The sequence below is a fragment of the Sprattus sprattus genome, assembly GCF_963457725.1.
Source record: "Sprattus sprattus genome assembly, chromosome: 4".
Taxonomy (NCBI): Eukaryota; Metazoa; Chordata; class Actinopteri; order Clupeiformes; family Clupeidae; genus Sprattus; species Sprattus sprattus.
The window spans coordinates 44815484-44836470 of record NC_137923.1 but is presented as its reverse complement, the minus strand read 5'-3'; the positions used below and the strand labels follow the sequence as shown (position 1 = coordinate 44836470).

General features: G+C 43.6%; 1 protein-coding gene across 1 annotated transcript in view; it reads right to left on the bottom strand.

Moving 5' to 3' along the window:
* Nucleotides 1–20987, bottom strand: part of col14a1b (collagen, type XIV, alpha 1b) — a gene marked incomplete at both ends in the record, with an annotated part of 63142 nt that overhangs the window by 22112 nt on the left and 20043 nt on the right. The window contains 10 exons of the mRNA XM_080836333.1: nucleotides 2467–2583; nucleotides 4392–4541; nucleotides 4956–5078; nucleotides 6016–6145; nucleotides 15950–16092; nucleotides 18140–18272; nucleotides 18535–18677; nucleotides 18996–19122; nucleotides 19400–19539; nucleotides 20528–20657. Of these exons, the coding sequence (XP_080692459.1) occupies nucleotides 2467–2583; nucleotides 4392–4541; nucleotides 4956–5078; nucleotides 6016–6145; nucleotides 15950–16092; nucleotides 18140–18272; nucleotides 18535–18677; nucleotides 18996–19122; nucleotides 19400–19539; nucleotides 20528–20657 (1336 nt within the window). The remainder of the gene's footprint in view (nucleotides 1–2466; nucleotides 2584–4391; nucleotides 4542–4955; nucleotides 5079–6015; nucleotides 6146–15949; nucleotides 16093–18139; nucleotides 18273–18534; nucleotides 18678–18995; nucleotides 19123–19399; nucleotides 19540–20527; nucleotides 20658–20987) is intronic.

Here is a 20987-nt window from a genome sequence, read left to right as displayed (position 1 = left end):
TGTCATCACACTATTCTCCAAGGAATTCTCAAAGACAAGGTTTGAAGTCTGCAATGGAAACAGGTTGCAGATAATACTAAATAAATATCGAATATCATTATTTCTATAACCATTTGAATGTATTTTAATGGCCGTAAAATGAGAGTAATTCATGATGGTTAGAGAGATTGTGCTCATCAATATGAAATAACAGTCACACAGAAGGATTAGGCTCTCAAACTTCCCTTCTTCTTAATCTGTCACCATCACCATCTGTGGCATGTCACGTTTGCCTGAAGCCATCTTAGCATTATGTTGCCACTTCTCTGTGATGAAGGTGAAAAAGTGGGGGATTTTTTTCAAATGTGTGTCTGAGAGGAATATAATTAGAGATTCCTGTTATTTCTCATCATTTTTTGTAGTTGATTTTCTTTTGTACACAAAGCATCTCTTTGTGCTTATCTCTTTCCTGTGTGGGGGGTGTGCTGGGTAGCTTTCTCTCTGGTAATTACACATTCATTACAGTGCCCACCCCCCACAAATAAATCCTCATTTTGGGTATTATCAGACGATAGCTTTAATATTTCAGAAGTCCGTGAGGTGCACAGGTTTGGGTTAGAAATGGCTGAAAAGAGTGTAGGGCTGTGGGACAATAATGAAATTAGCATGTCAATGACAAAAACATCAACATCATCATTCATTGTATTTTTTTTCACATTTGGAGCATAAGCCTTAGGAGAAATAAAGACAAAGCCGTAGAAAACAACAAAAGAATTTCAGTCAGCCTTCGATATTCAAATGCCATAGGACTCTTTGTCACCAGTTTGTCACCAGAGGGGGTAAAACAATCTCTGCCAGCATTCAGATGCAAGCCTGACCGCATGACCTTTTTTGTCCAAACCGCTTCCCCTCAGTCTGCTGTGAAATGCAGACGAAGGTTACCATGATTGCAACCTCGAACTGTTTTAGCAAACACAAAGCTTCAGGACCTGTAATTGCACAGACCACTCGGTCTGTGTGTAGACGTAGTCAAACTGGGGGGTGGGGGGTACTCAAATTAAGTGTTAGAGCTCCTTAAAGTTTAAACAGCATCATGAAATTTACGACTAAAAGTTCAGCTGAGAGACTGTGAAATGATTACAGGAACAACCTGAAAAATTCCTCGCCTCTCAAGTTTGTCTTAACTTCAATATAACAGAGAGTTGCTTTGAGGATGTTCCTTTTAATTGGAGAAAAAAATGAGAATGGTTGAGGTGTCAGAACTGCTCCTATCACAAATCTGGAAACATTGCTTTCCTTTACCACCTCTACTTGCCTCAAAATAGAAGCAGTTATTACCGACAGCCCCAACCATAGCGCCACCTTATCTTGACCCAAAGAGCCGCCTCTGTGCAGGAAATCAAGTGTGAGCGTTTTTTTTTGTTTCAATCTAAATTTTTGGCTCGGAGAGCAGCGATAGTATCTGATTATGAACCCTGCCTAAGTGAGAGTCGTGGTGCTTATTCACACAAGTACTGCCATTTTTCTTTACCTTGTCATCAACTATATGGAGTACTGTCTTTAACACATTCTTCGGCATTGACACTTATAGGAAAACTAACATTAACGTATAATCTTAGAGACAGGAACACTCACAAAGCACTAACTTCAGCTAACACTTGTACACCGACACATACATATCACTACTATTAGCACAGTCAGCCACTCGTGTGTGGTACATATAGCGCAGCCATTTAGAGGGTTTAAATATGAGCTTTAAGCAAAATGGTATTTCAATTTCTTGCAGACTCTCATACGCGTACACATGTGTTCACACATACACAAAAGCAGACAGACAGACAGACACAGACACAGACACAGACACACACACAGACACACACACACACACACACACACACACACACACACACACATATTAGCCAAATACTGAGATGGATTAACCGTCTCTTTCTCAGTCTCCTGTGCACACACCCTGTCTCTAGCTCACACTATTTCTTTCTTTTTTCTTTCTTGCTTTCTTTCTTTATATAGGGAACTGAGATGGCAAAAATGAATTTTTGTGTACAAGATTTAGAATTTAGAGAGTTAGAGACCTCCCCTCGTTCCCCAAAGCCTCGATCCTGCTTGATACGGTAGCTCATACTGTGCTGAAATGCACACACAAAAGGATTTCCCATAACTCCAGCACCTACTGTGCCATATACTGTGTTTATACTGGTCATGTACTAACCTGAACTGCATTAATCATATCTAAAATATACATGTATAATACATCTATGATACATGTACAACCGAGGGTAGATCAGAATATATGAAATATATGACACTTTCACTCTTTCCAGACAAAAAGCACTCTTTACAGCACATGATAAGACTCATAGTGCCCACGCTATGGAGAGTTAGGAGACAACTGTGACAGACATCTCCTAGCTGACTGAACGGCAAGAGTCAGACCTGGAGGTGCCACAAAAATCATCTGATACTCACTAACAAGAGACTCGATCATGATGCGGTACAGGGTGGCATGCCGATGTGGCTGCCATTGGGTACACATGCTGGTGGTCCGCACCTGGTAGGTATTCAGGTTGGTCACGCCCAGGTACACTGTTTGGAAAATGTTAGGAAAAGAGTTAGTTTACCCGTGTGTCTGCATCTGCATCTGCAAACAGCTCAACTACTGTAGGTCAGGAGAGAAAAAACTGTTCCAGCAGGTTCCTTATTACCATTTAAACATATATTTCAGAAAACATGACAATATGAATTATATTAAGCCTAGATTGGCGAAGATCTGATAAACAGGCCGAACAAGTCTGGAAAATGGCTGTTATTGCGACAATGTCAATGTTGGAGCAGAATTCTGTTTACCAAAATTGGAATAAGATGACAGATAGATAAGAGTCACGTGGTAGCAGTCTCCTCTACTTGATAATGGTCCTGAATGATTTCTGTGGTGTGCTCCAAGTCAGTGGGAGAGGCACTGACTATGGTATTTTTCTCCATGAGAAACTGGGAAACTGAGAGTCGACTCTCTGAACTCATAGTGAGAATGGTGTGGCAGATGGGTTAGGAAATGGGTGTTTTCCTTCCAGCAAGATAAACTCATTTTCAGTTGCGGTTGCTCCCAACCACAACATATGCTTCCAACTAGCTGATCAGAACCGTTTTTGCCCATAGGATGCCGTCAGTCACACAGTATACAGTATCCATTCTGTGCATTATTTAAACTCGAATCAACGAGAATGATGTGTGCATCGAGTGACTCGGCGACTGCTAAAGGAATAAATTCTAAAATTTCTAAAAAATAGAGACAGGCATATCTCTCAACCATTCCATCGGCAAAGTGCCAAAACTAGCCAAGGAAATTGAGATAGTGACTGAAGTCTGACAGGTTTGATTCATTAGCTAATTAGCATTTTAAACGCCCTGTCTGAATGGCACTGTTCAACGATGCCGCAGATGGATCTCCCATTCTAATGCAGGCAGGAACAAGCATCATTACACAGCTGCTTTGATTACCAGAGATGTGCCGGTGCTAATAAGACAATGATCTCAATTATGGCGAGACAGAGATATCATGCTATGCCCGCTTGCCTTGGCACTTAATATCAACGTGGAATAGTCAGTCTCAGTCTGGGGTGAGGGGGAGTTTGATTGTCAACCTCCAGATTGTTACAGCATGAGAGGATATGGACTGACCCCTCAGCATGACCTCTAAGCTGTTGTGTGATTACAGGATAGCGGGAACAATGAAGCACACCAGTGGTGAATAATGAAATACACAGAGTATTTGCGTACGGGTCTTCTTGTCAAAACAGCTAGCAAAAAAAAACATGCCAGGTTCGTTTCCCTTCAGTCACTGAGGAACCTAGTCCATCAAATATTACTGACGGCAAGGTGCTCAAGTTAACCCCAAAGCTTCCTTTTAAAGTTAAAGGGAGTACTCTCCAGTTGTGTTCGCTAAGCACTACAGTATACTTCCATGCATACACACTTAAAGGGATGGTACACTCTGTGAACTTGTGGTCTCTTTAAGTTCAGTTATGTCTCCTATCTACAATGAACACTGAAAAAGCCTCATGCAATTTACATAATAAAGAAACTTGGTGGTTAGGTAGTCCACTTTAAATAAGAATCTTAAAACTGTAATGCCTTCCGCTGATGTCTCAGTTTCACTACAATGTGACAAACCTTGCCTTGTAAATATTGAAATGTCGTAAATTAACTCACAGAGGTTCAGATGCAGTGAAAATTAGCATGTTTACTTGAAACGAGTCTCGTCAAGTTCATCACCATTGGCTACATATCTCTCTGACATGCGGTGCTGGTGCCTTTGATTGTGATTTAGGGTGGAACCTGAATTGAGTATGTGTGGAATGTGTGGTGCGGGGAGGGGGAGATGACTTGTCACTCACATGTCTTGGCGTTCCCAATGAGCGCCTCGCTGGAGCCTGTGGTGTATGAGGCGATGACTTTGACGCTGTACTCAGTACCAGAGAGCAGGTTGAGGATCAGAATGGTGTTCACGTCTTCACCCACAAACGTCTCCAGGGCACGCCCTGGGCCTGTGAGAGGGTGTGGTTCAGGAAAGGTCAGAAGTCAAATACCTCATCACAAAATTACAATCTCAATCACCAGCACCAGGTTCATGTTTAAGCGCAAGCTCTGTTTGCAATTTCCCCCCTCAAAAGGAAGCTATATTTAGCCTGGTACGCCCAGACCTATAACTATGTACAATACCAGCAAAAATCAAGATGGGAGCAACAGGCTTTCAGAGACAGGTTAAGACAGCACTAGATAGGCAGTAAGTAAGTAAGAGATAATGGCTGCCAAAGTGTCCTGTTGTACGAAAATATGGGAAAAGGTGGAGGCAAAGATCTCTAAGACACAATGTCGCTGGGGTGTAAGTGAAGACAAATCTTGATTGATTGATTAAGAATGATTGATTAATGACGTGAGAGTCTCAACTGAGGCAGTACCAGAGGTGGGCTGATAGACAATTCTGTATCCCATGGTGGGTGATGGGGGTGTATCCCAGGTGATTCGGAAACGGTTATACCACTCCTCAGACACTTTTAGGTTCCTAGGCGAAGTCAGAGGCACTAAAGAAAAATAGATGGGGGAAATAGATGATTTGGTAAATAGAGTTGAGAGAGAAGAAGAGGGAGGAAAAAAGCGTTTATCTTAACTGTTCTGCACATCTGAAATATGCGCTAATAACCACATAAATCATTCCTTTTTGTTCAAGAGCTGAAGTAACATTTGGAATGTGTGCACTGTTCAAGCTTAATGGGTCTTAAAATAACATATTGTGCACTTGTATATTCCTTTTCTGTATTTTAATGAAAATGACACACATTAACTTGAACCTTTTAAGTTTCAGTTGAAATTGTCAACAATATTCTCAATAAGTACTCACAGACTATTTTTAAGCACTTTTTTAAACAAACTCACAGTATTATGCAGGTGAGATATACATCTTATGTTAACTTTCAAGTCAAGTCAAGTAATATCACAACATATTACATATTGGCAGAACCTGTGGTTGGTCCACTGCCAGCTAAGTACTAAGTAAACAGTAAAGCTAAGAAAGCAAAAACATATGTGGTAACTATTATCTTAAAAGTTCATAACCATCAAAACTCTCTAGAAAGAACTCCTCTGCAAATGGTTCTAAGGTCCTTCAAAATCTTAAAAGGGCTTTGGTTTGCATCCATGTTTTTAAGAGGTGACTGAAATGATCAGTGTAATAAAGGTTGAGGTGGTATTTTTATATCCAGAAGATGTCCCTCTGGTCCCCTGTAGCTGGGATGCCTACTCCCCCTCTTGGTGATCTACCCCTCCTCAAGGTTGTCATGCTGACCTTAATTCAAAGACACTTTCTCCCTTTTAAAGATACTTCTGACAGGTTTGATTTGCTGAATGGGGAGAATGGCAGTGGGGTTATCACTGATGTCTTGAGAGTGAATAAATGATCAGAGGCAGAGTAACCTAGGGCACCCCAACCACAAGAGATGAAGCAGGAGTGGAGCGACTCACGGGTGCGACCCACGCGGGTCATTACGGGGCCCGGTCCGTCTGCGTACACGGGGGTGACGGTGACTTGGTACTCAGTGTCTGACAGCAGAGACTGAAGCAGAAGGCTCTTCTGTTGACTTGGAACCATGGTCTGAGGGAGAGAGAGGGATAACCTATAGTTGTGAGCAGTCTGGGAATACATCACATGTCAAAGTGAACTAGCAGAACATGAAAAATAGTGGTTAAATCTAGAGAACAAAGTGGGAAACATCACCAGTCAATCCCTGAATAAGTTTAGTGAATACTTTCTCTGATTATGTAAGGGGTATACGCGTTATTGAAGTGTTAACAGTTTATAGTAACACTGTTAAATTTCACACATTCCCTGAACAAGGGCAATAGTTTTTCATCTCCTGAACAAAAAGCATTTGCAAACAACTGTTAAAAGTAAAAACAGGTCATTGTGGGAGAGAACGTTAGCACCATCAGCATGATCTCTCTCTGAGGGAGCATCCTCTGAGTAAAGATGGGGAAATCGGATTTTTATATTGTGATCTGTCTGTGACTGTGTGTGCACCAAAGCTCATCATTGTTCTTTGTATCTATGCATACCACTGGCAGGGAATAACAATGCGCCCAACACCGACCAACTAAACAAATGGGACAGCAGCCAGCAGCAAATACTGCGAGCTGCTCGGGAAATAAATCGTTGCAAAAGCCACACAAACTGAGACAATCAAATTTAGCGTAAAATGTGAGCGAAATGACACAATAGGCTTTCACCGGGCTTTTAATACAGCCATTGCATTAGCAATGCAATTCAGGTTTTTTTGACACAATTGGGTCGATAAATAAATCACTACAGGAAATCACCCTCCTCCCCCCCTGACCTGCCTGCCCTGCTTTTGGAAATGGGTAGACTGGGAAGCTGGCAGCAGGGCGTCTGGGTTATCTTGACACTGTTGGAGTGATTTAGGGTTGCAGAGCTTCCCGAGCAGGATGAGAGGGCTCTTTGACGCAAAGGCAAGAAAACCGGATTTGAAAAGCTCCACAGCTTTGTGTGTCAATCTTTTCCATTTTTCAAGGCATTTATCATGGTGCCTTTTATGACAGAGAACATAAAAGTCATTAAATTCATCCTTAAGAAAAGGGAACAAAGAGATGTGGCATGGTGATATATTGCAGAAGTAGGACAACTTCACAGTTGGCACAGCACACGACTGAGTGGGAATGTAGTCCATTCATTTGACTCAAGGAATACATATTTAATTGTGTGGCTGTGCACTTAAATTTAGCCAGAAGTTCAACTTCAATTATTTATATAAGTCAGGCTGTAGTAAACAATCTCCACCAAAAACATATTACGGCTACAAGACTAGAGCCAAGTAAGTCAAATGTGTTGGAACGTGTAAGTAATTTTACTGAATAGCCTTCAAAACTCAAATAACATAATAAGAACAATGCATTAAGACTCGAAAACGCTAGAATGCCACAGCTCACCAACTACAGTTTATACCACACACTGCTTCTTGTTTGCATTCCGACTGCATACAGTCTAGCCTTCTCCACCCTGAAGTTTCACAATCATGACAACTGTGGAGCATGGAGTCTCACAAATCAATTTAGTGCCAAATGTGTGGCCCCCGCAGATCAAAAAATACCAAAGGGCTTTGGGTGTGCGCCGAGTGACATCTACCCCTCCATCAGTTGAAGGCTGGGACAATTGGATTTTATAATGCAGGCGCACTACTTCATCAAGTATTTATAATGCCTGTAGTCAAATCAAATTTGAACAAAGAGAACAAGTCAAAGCCTGACCTCCCAGGACTAGCAAGGGGTTTGCCGAACAAACATGTAAGGCCCTCAGCAAACTCGTGCTTAAGGAGCTGTCCATTAGACCAGTGGTTCTGAAATGCGAACAACACATAATTCCTCAAAATTTGTGATGCATGAATAGAAGCACACAGGAAATATACCTGGGTCTCAATAAAATAATTGAATTTCATCTGGTAACACAACAGTGTTACTGAAAAGCAAAGAGTACAAGATGGATAAACATGTCTGGCCTAAATGTCTCTAGCACAGTGGGGTCGAGAGGAAACTGAGCAACATTTGGAGCCATTTCTGCTGCTTATGATTTATTTGTGATATTTATATTGTTTGGTAATTTCTGTTATTTTGGAATATTGTAAGTAGCGCGATCTTGACTCAGATGTGATGTTTGGTGTAGCCTGTGTCACAGGGTGCTTAGTGTTGGGCACTGATTGAGTGTCTAAGCCCCGCCCTTTTTGGTGATTCACCCTTACTTACAGGTAACAGGTGGTGGGTGGTTTGAATGAGTTGGCGGGTGTAGTAGGACACAGTTTTTGACCGTGGTCGTGATCGTGTTTATTGTGTAAACCCTAAGCTATATAATAAAATCTGAAACTCGAAAAGTCACGCGTTCTGAACAGCTTTCTACCCTCGTCAAAGTGGATTCGTGCGAAATCGCGTTGGATGCCACAATATAAGTCAAAAACTGTCCGAATCAATCAACAAGCCTCCGTGTCAGTCTGTGGATTTGAGCCAAGGAAACTTTCGCAAACAAAGGACTTTGCCTGTTTTGGATTGCCGATACAAAGACAACGCATTAGAAGGATTGTTTGACGCATCCTACAGCAGTCCGTGAGTAAAAAGTTTGTTACGGAGAAATTCAAACCACAGCCAACTATTGCGAAGGAGATTGTAAATATTGTCTTGACAAACTGACTGCAAATACTGAAAATAAATCGCTGAAAGTAACGACAAATAATAACTAAAACGGAGTTAAATCTAACTGTGGAACTTTAACCTGGAAAAAGGACGTGGATTGGAAAAATGAAGCAACTTAAGGAATTAATTGCGTCCCGACGTGCAAAGCTGGGAATATGCACGAGAAAAATGAATGAAACAAAGGTTCTTTTTGATGGACACTCAAGTGTTGAAATAATAAGCGAGAGCATTGCTGCGTTAAAATGTGCAATGAGTGGATTTAAGGAGGTGCACGCATCCGTTCAAGCTTTGATGTCCGAGGAAGAGAAGGAGAAGGATCATAGTGAATGGTATGAACCTAAAATATATGACTTTGAAAGCTACGTAAATCATATGGATGAGTGGACACATTCTAAAGTAGAACCACAACGATTGGATTTACAAACAGAAACCGCTCTACAGAGTGAAATTACTCCGGGAGACAGTGCGTCTAAGATTGGATCAAAGGCCTCCTCCACCTCTCTCTCATCCATGCGCGCACAAGCAGCTGCGGAGAAAGCAGCCCTTGCGGCCAGTGCAGCAGGGCTACAGCAAAAGCACGCTCTCGAACTTGAGCAAGCGCAACTCCAAACCAGAATGGAGATGATCGATATTCAAACTAAGATGGCTGCAGCTGATGCGAAATTGAAAGTTTTAGAAAGTTACGATTCAAGTGTTCACCTTCAATCCACTAGTGACTTTACTTCACACATTCCAGGTGACGGAATGAATGCCTATTTGGAAAGCTATGTTGAGAAGTCTCCAGCTGAATTCACAGGACTGGGTGCTGTCCCTAAAACACCTCTCCAGAGAATTATTGAAGAGGCACCAAAAACAATTTATCTCAATACTGGATTAAAGGTTCAAACACGAGCACAAGCACAGACTTCAACAACCGTTAATGTGGACCAGCCAGCAAGGATTCGTACTCGGATAGAACATGAACATGTGACCCCCCCTCTCGATCTGCAGCCTGGACTGCCACACAGTCCACTAAACACACAGAATTATCTTGCTAATTTAATAATTCAACAACAAAGACAAGCCTCTCTGCCAATAAGAGAAATACCTGTTTTTAATGGTGATCTTTTAAGCTACCGTCCATTTATTCAGGCTTTTGAACATTGTGTGGAAAGAAAGACAGACAGTGACCTCGACCGTCTTTATTTCCTGGAGCAATACACATCCGGTCAGCCAAGAGAGCTTGTTCGTAGCTGTTTACATATGGATGCAAATTATGGATATGTGGAAGCTAAGCGTCTGCTGAATGCTCACTTTGGAGATCCGTATCGCCTCACAAATGCCTACATTGAGAAGGCCCTGGCATGGAATATCATTAGAGCTGAGGACGGAAAAGAGCTGCACAGCTATGCCCTGCATTTAAGAAGCTGTTGTAACGTAGCCAGAGACTTGTCGGAAATGTCTGAGCTTGACACCCCATCCAATTTAAGGCTGATCCTGTCAAAATTACCATTCAAGCTACAGGAAAGATGGAGAGTCAAAGCATGGAACATACAGGAAGACACACAGAGAAGGGCAAGATTTTATCATGTGGTGGAATTTGTGGAAAGGCAGTCAAGAATGTTGTTAGACCCAGTGTTCGGCTCTCTCCAACAGTCACCTGCTAGAAGCATAAAAACACCTGAACAGAGGAGGACCGTGAGCAGGAAAAGTTTCGCTACCACAATTACTCCATTCGTAACTCAAGCGCCGCTGAGTGAGGAGAGAACTGAACAACCAGAGAACCTCTCAAGAGTGGCGTTCACAAAGCCATGCATCTTCTGCAAAGGAGACCACTTCATGGAATCCTGCCACCAGATTGCAGCAAAGCAACATAAAGAAAAGGTTCAGTTCTTAAAAGAAAATGGAATGTGCTTTGCTTGTCTTATTAAAGGTCACACAAGTAGCGCATGCAAGAAACGTCTGACCTGCCAAACATGTCAGAAAAAACACCCGACAATTCTGCATATCCATATACAACAATCCTCAATCCAAAGGCCTTCTGCATATCAGGGCCACACTAGCCATAGTGGCCAAGTGGAGCAGTCCACCATCACCAAAACCAGAAATAATTCAGTTGCTGTTGCATTGGCTACGAAGCATACTGGGGCCGGTGCATCTGACTGTAAGCTTGCCATTGTGCCTGTGAAGTTAAAGAGTGTGAAAAGCAACCAATTCATAGAAACCTACGCATTCCTCGATCCTGGAAGCAATGCATGCTTCTGCACAGAGAAGCTGATGGAAGATCTACATGTTGAGGGCAGAAGAACTGAGATCCTACTACGAACAATGGGACAAGAAAGGGTTGTGAATACTTACCATGTGAATGGATTAGAGGTGAGCAGCATTGATGGAACAGACTTTATGCACTTACCTGAAGTATTCACGCAATCCAGAATCCCAGTGAGCCATGAGAACATTGTTGCACAGAAGGACTTGCAGAATTGGCCATACTTAAAAGACGTTCAACTTGCAGCCATTAAAGCAGATATAGGTCTGCTTATCGGTGCCAATGCCCCATGGGCACTGGAGCCTTGGAGAATCATTCACAGCCAAGGAGACGGGCCTTATGCTGTCAAGACCCACTTAGGATGGATCATCAACGGACCATTGAGTGGTGGTGCACTAACTGATGAACGTGGCCGACCGTGTGTCTCTTCCAACAGAATCTCTGTGGCAAGATTAGAGGAACTGCTGGTCAAGCAGTACAACCTGGACTTCCCGGAAAGGGCTTGTGAGGAGCAACCTGAACTGTCTTTTGAAGACAAGAAATTCTTGAAAATTGCTGATGAGTCAACTGTAAAGAAAGATGGCCATTATTTGATGCGACTGCCCTTCCGTGATGAGAACTTGACCATGCCAAACAACAAGACTGTAGCAGAGCTAAGAGCCATGGCGCTGCGGAGGAAGCTCATGAAGAATGAGTCATTTCGTTCAGACTACAATAAGTTCATGAATGCAATGTTTGACAAAGGCCATGCTGAGCAGGTACCAGATGACCAACTGTCAAGAAGCGATGGTAGGGTGTGGTACATACCCCACCATGGAGTATACCACAAGAAGAAGAACAAAATCCGTGTAGTATTCGACTGCGCTGCATCATTTCAGGGCACCTCACTCAATCTTCAGTTACTGCAAGGTCCTGATCTGACAAACACACTCCTGGGCGGCATACTCAGATTCAGACAGGAACCAGTGGCTATTATGGCAGATATTGAGGGGATGTTTCATCAAGTCCGAGTCCCTGAAAATGATGCTGACTTCTTGAGGTTCCTATGGTGGCCTCACGGCAATGTCGACCAACCCCTAGTTGAGTACAGAATGGTAGTACATCTTTTTGGCGCTGTCTCCTCACCAAGCTGCGCCAACTACGCTTTGAAGAGAACTGCCACTGATAATGAGGGCCAGGTGGACAGAGACATTCTAAATACCATCAGAAACAACTTTTATGTTGACGACTGTCTTAAATCTGTTACCTCTGACCAACAAGCCATACGTATGGTCAGTGAACTCAGAGCGGCATGTGCAACAGGAGGCTTTAAACTAACTAAGTGGGTGAGCAACAGCAGATCTGTGCTAGCCTCAATCCCGGAAGAAGACCGAGCTTTGAAGGAAATTGCAGATGTCAACCTGGAGAAGAGTGAGCTACCATTAGAGCGCGCTCTTGGTGTGCAGTGGAACGTTGCGTCAGACACCTTTGGCTTTAATCTCTCTCTAAAACAACAGCCTTACACACGGCGGGGCATTCTCTCAGTGGCCAACTCTGTTTTCGATCCTCTTGGATTTCTTGCACCTATGGTCCTTCCAGCAAAGAGGATAATGCAAGAACTCTGCAGAGGAAGCTATGGATGGGACTCAGAGATTCCGCCCGCCATTGCCAAGAGATGGGAGACATGGATCGGTGGTCTGAGCCAGTTGACAACCCATAACATCAGAAGATGTTACCGGCCACAGGACTTCGGAGAAGTTTCTGATGCCCAGCTACATCATTTCTGTGATGCTAGTGAGGTGGGATATGGTACAGCAAGCTACTTGAGACTCACCAACACCAGAGGTCTCATTCACATTGCCTTTGTGATGGGCAAAGGAAGAGTAGCCCCGCTGAAACCGATCACCATTCCCAGACTGGAACTAGCAGCCGCAGTCCTGGCCGTTCGAATTAACAGAATGCTGGAAAAGGAGCTCGAATACTCTCTTCAGCCACCAGTCTACTGGACTGACAGCACCACTGTCATGAAATACATCTTCAGCGACACCATCCGCTTTCAGACATATGTGGCGAACAGAGTATCCACCATCAGGGATCTGTCAGAGAAGTCTCAGTGGCGATACGTGAGCAGTGCCCTCAACCCGGCGGATGACGCCTCTCGGGGCCTGACGGCTGAAACATTTCTGAAGTCTGAACAATGGCTACATGGTCCAGCCTTTCTGAAACAGCCAGAGGAAACCTGGCCAAAATACCCAGAGAATTCCATCTCTCTTGCTGATGATGACCCGGAGATCAAAAAGACTGTTGCAGTCTTTGGCACAGCTGCAACAGAAACACGAGATCCGGTCGTTCAATTCATACAGCACTTCTCTTCATGGGATCGCCTCAAAAGAGCAACAGCAAGGCTCCTGCAATTCAAGGATCTGCTCCTGCATTTGAGCAGGAAGAGAAAGGCCGCAGCACTCGCTCACCAACAGTCTGAGGTATCTGGAAAAGATCCAAAGGTACAGACACAGGAACATCTGTCTGTTGAAGATCTTGCGCGTGCTGAAGAGACTCTCTTGTGCTGTGTTCAACAACTACACTTCCGGGAGGAGATCTCAGCACTGGAAGCAGGAAAGATTACTGTTAAAGCTAGCAGCAAGCTTTTCAAACTCGACCCTTACCTCTGTGATGGAGTACTGAGAGTAGGCGGAAGACTGAGTAGGATGGCAATGCCGGAAGAGTTCAAGCATCCGGCCATTCTACCCAAAGACAGCCATCTGACCAGACTGCTCCTCCATCACATCCACATTTCGGTAGGCCATGGTGGCAGAAACCAGATGCTTTCAAAACTTCGCCAGAAATACTGGGTCATAAAAGCCAATTCTGCCACCAGAACAATCATGAAAAACTGCATATTCTGCAGACGTTGGCACACTCTCCCTAGTGTGCAGAAGATGTCCGACTTGCCTCTCAGCCGCACACAGCCGGACCACCCTCCCTTCACCTACGTGGGCGTTGATTACTTTGGCCCAATAGAAGCAAAGAGGGGCCGGAGTGTGGTGAAAAGGTACGGCGTCATATTCACTTGCCTTGTCAGTAGAGCCGTCCATCTAGAGCTGGCGCATTCTTTAGACACTGACTCTTGTATCTGTGCTCTCCGAAGATTCATGTGCAGAAGGGGTCAGGTCAAAGAAATGTTCTCTGACAATGGCACAAACTTTGTAGGAGCAGAACGTGAGCTGAGAGAATCACTTGCTCTTTTGAATAATGACACGATCCAGCAGCGCTTGTCAGCAAGAGGAATAAAGTGGAGTTTCAATCCGCCTTTCGGCTCACACCATGGAGGCGCATGGGAGAGACTCATCCGTACTGTCAAAAAGGTCCTCTACTCTGTCGTCAGACAGCAGATGTTGGATGATGAGAGCTTGCATACTGTTCTGTGTGAGGTAGAAACCATCCTAAACGATAGACCTCTCACTGCAGTTTATGATTGTGCACGTGATCCAGAGGCCCTCACCCCCAATCATCTGCTCCTGCTGAAAGGAAAACCCCTACTGCCTCCCAGAGTGTCTCAGAAGGATGACTGCTATTCCAGACGGAGATGGAGACAGGTGCAGTACATTGCTGATCTGTTCTGGAAACGCTTTGTCAAAGAGTACCTCCCTCTCATGCAGGAAAGACAGAAGTGGAACGTAGTCAGAAAGAATCTCAAGCCAGACGACCTCGTCCTGATTGTGGATGAAACGTCACCACGCAATTCATGGCCTATGGGGAGAGTGACAGAGACCATCCCGGACAGCAGAGGACATGTCAGACGAGTGAAGGTCAAAACAAAGAGCAACATCTTGGAGAGGCCCATCACTAAACTATGCCTTCTCCTGGAGGCCTGAGTTGATTTGACTCTGACTGACCCTTGACGTTGACACTGACACTTAATTAATCATTTCTTTGCACTTTACAGGAAATGAACATTATTTTTGGATTTTGAAAGCCTTTTTTCGAAGAAGAATGACCCATTTTTCATTGGACTTTATCATGTAAAATGTATGGACTCTAACATTTAAGAATTACGAAATGCTCCATGTTTATTATTGTATAATTGTCAATTTGATGATATGGACAATTAGGGGCCGGGATGTTGGAGCCATTTCTGCTGCTTATGATTTATTTGTGATATTTATATTGTTTGGTAATTTCTGTTATTTTGGAATATTGTAAGTAGCGCGATCTTGACTCAGATGTGATGTTTGGTGTAGCCTGTGTCACAGGGTGCTTAGTGTTGGGCACTGATTGAGTGTCTAAGCCCCGCCCTTTTTGGTGATTCACCCTTACTTACAGGTAACAGGTGGTGGGTGGTTTGAATGAGTTGGCGGGTGTAGTAGGACACAGTTTTTGACCGTGGTCGTGATCGTGTTTATTGTGTAAACCCTAAGCTATATAATAAAATCTGAAACTCGAAAAGTCACGCGTTCTGAACAGCTTTCTACCCTCGTCAAAGTGGATTCGTGCGAAATCGCGTTGGATGCCACAATACAGGCGCACTACTTCATCAAGTATTTATAATGCCTGTAGTCAAATCAAATTTGAACAAAGAGAACAAGTCAAAGCCTGACCTCCCAGGACTAGCAAGGGGTTTGCCGAACAAACATGTAAGGCCCTCAGCAAACTCGTGCTTAAGGAGCTGTCCATTAGACCAGTGGTTCTGAAATGCGAACAACACATAATTCCTCAAAATTTGTGATGCATGAATAGAAGCACACAGGAAATATACCTGGGTCTCAATAAAATAATTGAATTTCATCTGGTAACACAACAGTGTTACTGAAAAGCAAAGAGTACAAGATGGATAAACATGTCTGGCCTAAATGTCTCTAGCACAGTGGGGTCGAGAGGAAACTGAGCAACATAAGGCAGCAAAATTGAAAGGGTAAACAGGAGAGGAGATGACAATGAGGGGAGCAGAAAGAGGAGTACAAGCGCCACCACGCTCACCACCTCCTCTGCGCGGTCCCCTTGCCGGGTTACGTAGGAGATGCGGTACTGACGGACGTTGGAGTCCTGGAGCTCCCAGGAGACGCGGAAGCTGAAGGTGGTGTGCTCACTGATCTGCACGTTCCTCACAGCCTGACGCACCACTGAGGAGGAGAATTGTTCCATCAGGCGCCTGACATTTTATTACAGGTTTACATCACGAAAAAAAAATCAAAAGCTTGTGATGTAGGTGGGTATAATTATGGGATATTATGTGAACACATTCTAAGTTCATCTGATTAAATATGCTCTGATGTCCCGTGACTTGTTCACAAACACTGTAGCTATGACTGCATCAAGAAAAGGAAAAAATTACTAAATATATGCAGGGGAGGAAATGGCATTTTAAGCTTGATAAACTGTATGTCTGACTCTTAAGTCAAAGTAAATATGTGCTTAAGTGAAGGTACACACACATTTGGCATGACACCACATGTTTCCCTGATAAATCCATATCCTCTATCTAAATTCAGTCTGCCCTTTGTTTTTGGCCTTCATAAACCAACCCCTATAGACCTTGAGATCTGGTCACCATGTGTTGCTGGGATATCTATTCACTGTATTTGGTTAAATCCTCATAAGAAGGTAATCGCCCTACTTACAAATGCATTCATTTATTTCCTCCTATATTCAGGATTGGTATTAGCTCAATTTGTAAACTATCATCTTGGTGTGTGGGTGGGCAATTTCCTCAGCGGCAGCTCCAAGATCTACACAGAGCTGCCAAGCTGGTCTGGGCTTTAGTGTGGCTGGCATGTTTACACAGTGGGAGACGGGCCTTCATGGCCAACAATAGAGGACTCAGTACATTCATTGGCATTCACTTTTAGTTGTCATTCAAAGCGTCTTATCGTATAACAGAATGTCAGTCTATACACATAGACATAGACAGTACATACATATTAAAACCTTCTGATGGATCAATTATCAGGTCATTGGATAGATGGATGGAGTATTGGATTATTTTAAAAAGGACGTATTATGGTATTCGTTTTCATTTCCAATGTTCATAATGTTATTTTTGGGGTGTTCTAGATTAGATTTACATTCTTCAACATTCCAAAAACACATTACTTTTCTCGTACTGTTCATGTCTATTCACCCGTATCTGAAACGCTTGAATAGAGCTCCTGTGTCTTTCAGCCCCCCCCCCCCCCCCCCCCACACACACACATCCCCACACCCCCATTTCTGTTCTGTCAGCTCGCCCACTCTACCCTAATTGGTCAACCTCCAGAGCCTGTCACAGCGCGGCACAAATCTAAAGTGGAAAGTAGCGGACATTTGACGATGATTTCGGATCATGATGATGAATTACTTCTTGGAAATGAGTCTAAGTTATTTCTTAGGTTTATCAACGATAATAAATTATCTAGTGGAGGGAACATTGGTGGTAAAAATGAATTTCAACGACTGAATTCTCTGTTGTTCTACCTTTGGCAGGGCATACAAAGGAGACTGCATCCTCTCGAAATAGTTACAATACAAACAAACTGGTCCTGACCTCCAGTAGTTGCTTTGCGTTGTGTGTGGGGGGTTGCCAAGCCTGCTGCTAGGCGGGCAATAAGGATTGTGTTACAAGATTGTGTCATCTTGTAACAAATGAAAAGGGCTGGATTTTTAACAAGAATTTGAGGCAGCTGAGAAAAGTGATTTCTGTGGGAGAGATACTCCATCTGACATGTACTTTGGGCTTTGTAACTTTGCAGATCGTTTAATGAACAACAAAAGCTATATAACACTCTTAAGGAAATGGGAAAGGGCGAGGAGCATAATAGGTCCTCTTTAATCTTATAGACCAGTTATATGTCATGCATAAGATGTGCAGGCAGTCTGGATATGAACACACAGATCACTTTATGTCTTTTGTAGCCAAATCTAAAAAAATCCAGCATACACGCATGCAATATTGAGAAATTCGAAAATGTGCTTAGGTAAACCTACCTGCAGCTTTTGTAGTGGTGGTTCTGATGGTTGTGGTTCCTGCCGCTGCAAAAAATGTGCAGAACATGAACACAGCCAAGCCTCTCAATTCAAGATTACTTTATGGAGATTGATACAGAAGGCTTAGAAAACACTAGTTGAGGTCAAGGGTGAATATTTAATAGAATTTATTAAGTGAAACTTTTGTGTTCTGTCTAGCTTTATTACCAGTGGTTTCCAGAAGAATGACTGATTCGCTCTCTGATTCATCTCTATATATTCCGGAGAGAGACACCTCATACTCGGTGAGAGGCTTTAGGCCAGTCACCAGATAGGTGTTTGTTTGGGAATTCACCAACACCTTAAACAATCAGGGGGAAAGAGGACAGATTTCTTTAATACATTTAAACACAGTCGACTAAACAGACTGATTGAGACAAAATAACAGACAGACAGAGAGACAGACAGACATAAAAAATGGAAACACAGACAGACGGGCAGGCAGACAGCCACACATATACAGACAGACAGACACATCTATGAAGATTGACAGGCAGATAGATATGTATGCAGACAGTCACATCTGAAGACAGGCAAGCTGAAACAGGCAGAAACACAGACACCTCTTCAACGTCTCCGTCGCCCTCACTCTCTCCCCACAAGAGTTTGTAAAGGACCACATCTGTGGCAGGGTGCTGCCAGCTGACTCTGAAGCTGTTGTAGCTGACCTCTTTGGTTCGCCCGTTCAGAGGCTCAGGAACAATCTCTGCAGCAGAAACACAAGATTTTACAGAAACACTCACATAGTCAACATCTGAGATAACAATTGGCAACAGCCACACTCATGTGGATCACAACATACTATAGGTTAATGTATTAAATAATTTCACCACTTCTGTAATGGCATACAAGTACATAACAGTACAAGCCTATAGTCTTAAGCTTTATTTATTTGTGTCCTTTTCCACTGATCAAATAGCTGTTGTTCATGTAATATCAATGATAAACACAATGGCATGGTTTTGAATGACTGCTGTATTATAAATAATCACGCCAGCACAAAGGTTCAGGCAGAGGTGCTTACTGGTGGTGAAGCTGCCTTTGAGAGCCTCAGCCTGACCCTCTTCATACATGGCGTAGATGGCCACCTTGTATTCCGTCAGAGAGGTCAGGTTCTGCAGTAGATGGGTGGTGATGCGGCCCACCTCAAACTGTGACAAAAAAAGCTGGACTTAATGAGTTTGGGGGAAATATCATGGGGTCTGGTATAACCTCACACACAGAAATGCCATCATTACTGTAACCTAATATCGGCATAGCATTGTGTGGTGACTATGTAGCATGATTGCAGCTCTTGTGCGATAACAGGTTGCTTAATAATAGCTGATGTTCATGTTTTAATCAAGGCTGTACAAGTCGTTGCATATATGTCTCACAGAGAAAAAATCAGACAACCAGTAGTCTGGAGAACCTGTGAAAACCCCATACCTCGCTGCTCTGTGCTCCCCTGGTCTTCACATACACGATGCGGTAACCTCTGACCTTCCGGGAAGCTTCATCCCAAGTCAGCCGACCTGAGTTGTGGTTGACATCTGTGATGCGGAGGTTACGTGCCGGGGAGAGTGGCACTGAGAGGAGAAAGGGCAGGGAAAGAGAGACAGAGAAAGGAGAACAGATTTTTAACAAAAGAATGCAAGAATACAATGATATAAAGCTGGCAGACTAACAAGGAAGAGCATCTGAATGTATTTAGTTTGGGTATTAATTAAGTCTGAGATAACAATCTAACCTCAATTGAGAGAGAGAGAGAGACAGAGAGAGAGAGAGAGACAGAGAGAGAGACAGAGAGACAGAGAGAGAGAGAGTGAGAGAAAGAGAGTGAGAGAGAGAGATGCAGAGTCACAAAGTTACAAAGAGCAAGGGCACAGACCCTTGAGAGGGTGATTTCCGATGTCATTGCATTGCAACAATAACCACTTTAATTAACCATGGAGACCTCTCCCGGCTAAGCACTGCCTCTCTCCGACTGACGCCCTTGGACTAAGAAGAAGGTGCGTAAAGCTTTGTAATTCACCCAGCGCAGCTTGGGATCTGCCGTTTTTCCATCAGAGTGGCAGAGGGCAGGAGGGTTCACTCTCCTCAATTTAGCAGCGGCTCAGAGCCGGAATAGCCTGAGCAGAGGTGCTCACACAGAGGAGAAGGAGGAAGTTTGGGCAGAGAATTTTAAAGTTGTGGGTAAGAACGTGAGGGGTCATGCAGCGGTTTGCTTCTACCCATCCCCCCACCCCAACACTGACATAAAAAAAGCCCACTGTTGTAGTTGAAGATTCCTCTCTTGATTGATTTGATTGATCCTTCATATTAAAAAATAAAAAAATAACTAAGGTCAGACACCAGTATAGATCATAAGCTATTCATGATCTGATTAGATAAGTATCTTTTTCTCAGGGCATATTCTATGGCTGTAAATAATTTATGTTAGTAATTAAGCATCCCAAATTGCCCAAAGACCTTGAATCAAGACGCTTCAGCAGACCAAGGCAACTGAGTTAATGGCATAGCAATCTTTTCTGGTGTGAGTCTCAAACGTCCTGGATAGTTTCCCCCATGACTCACATGTGATCTCCTGGCCGGTCACAGGGTCACTGGCGTCGTCTCCGTACATGGCGTAGACAGTGACGGTGTACTCAGTGTCTGGGGTCAGACCCTCAAGCTCGACCATTGTGACAGTCTCTGCCACTTTCACCTACACACACACACACACACACACACACACACACACACACACACACACACACACACACAGTATGTTAATGCTAAGCAGCAGGGCCCCCTCAAGGGCATCGAGAGTCCTCAGTCCCTGAGGACAAACCCCATAGAGTGCCACCATCCCACCACCTAAACCAGCTCATAAACCCAGGAAACATGAATGGAGAGAGTTTAGGTTTCTCCAGTTTAGAGTAGGAACTTATTTTAGGAGTAAATTGGCAGGTGAACGGCTCTTTAAAAGGAGTGCCTGAACCCGGTGTGATTATTCTGCCTGAGGGGAGTGTTATCTCATAATGAGAATTAGGAG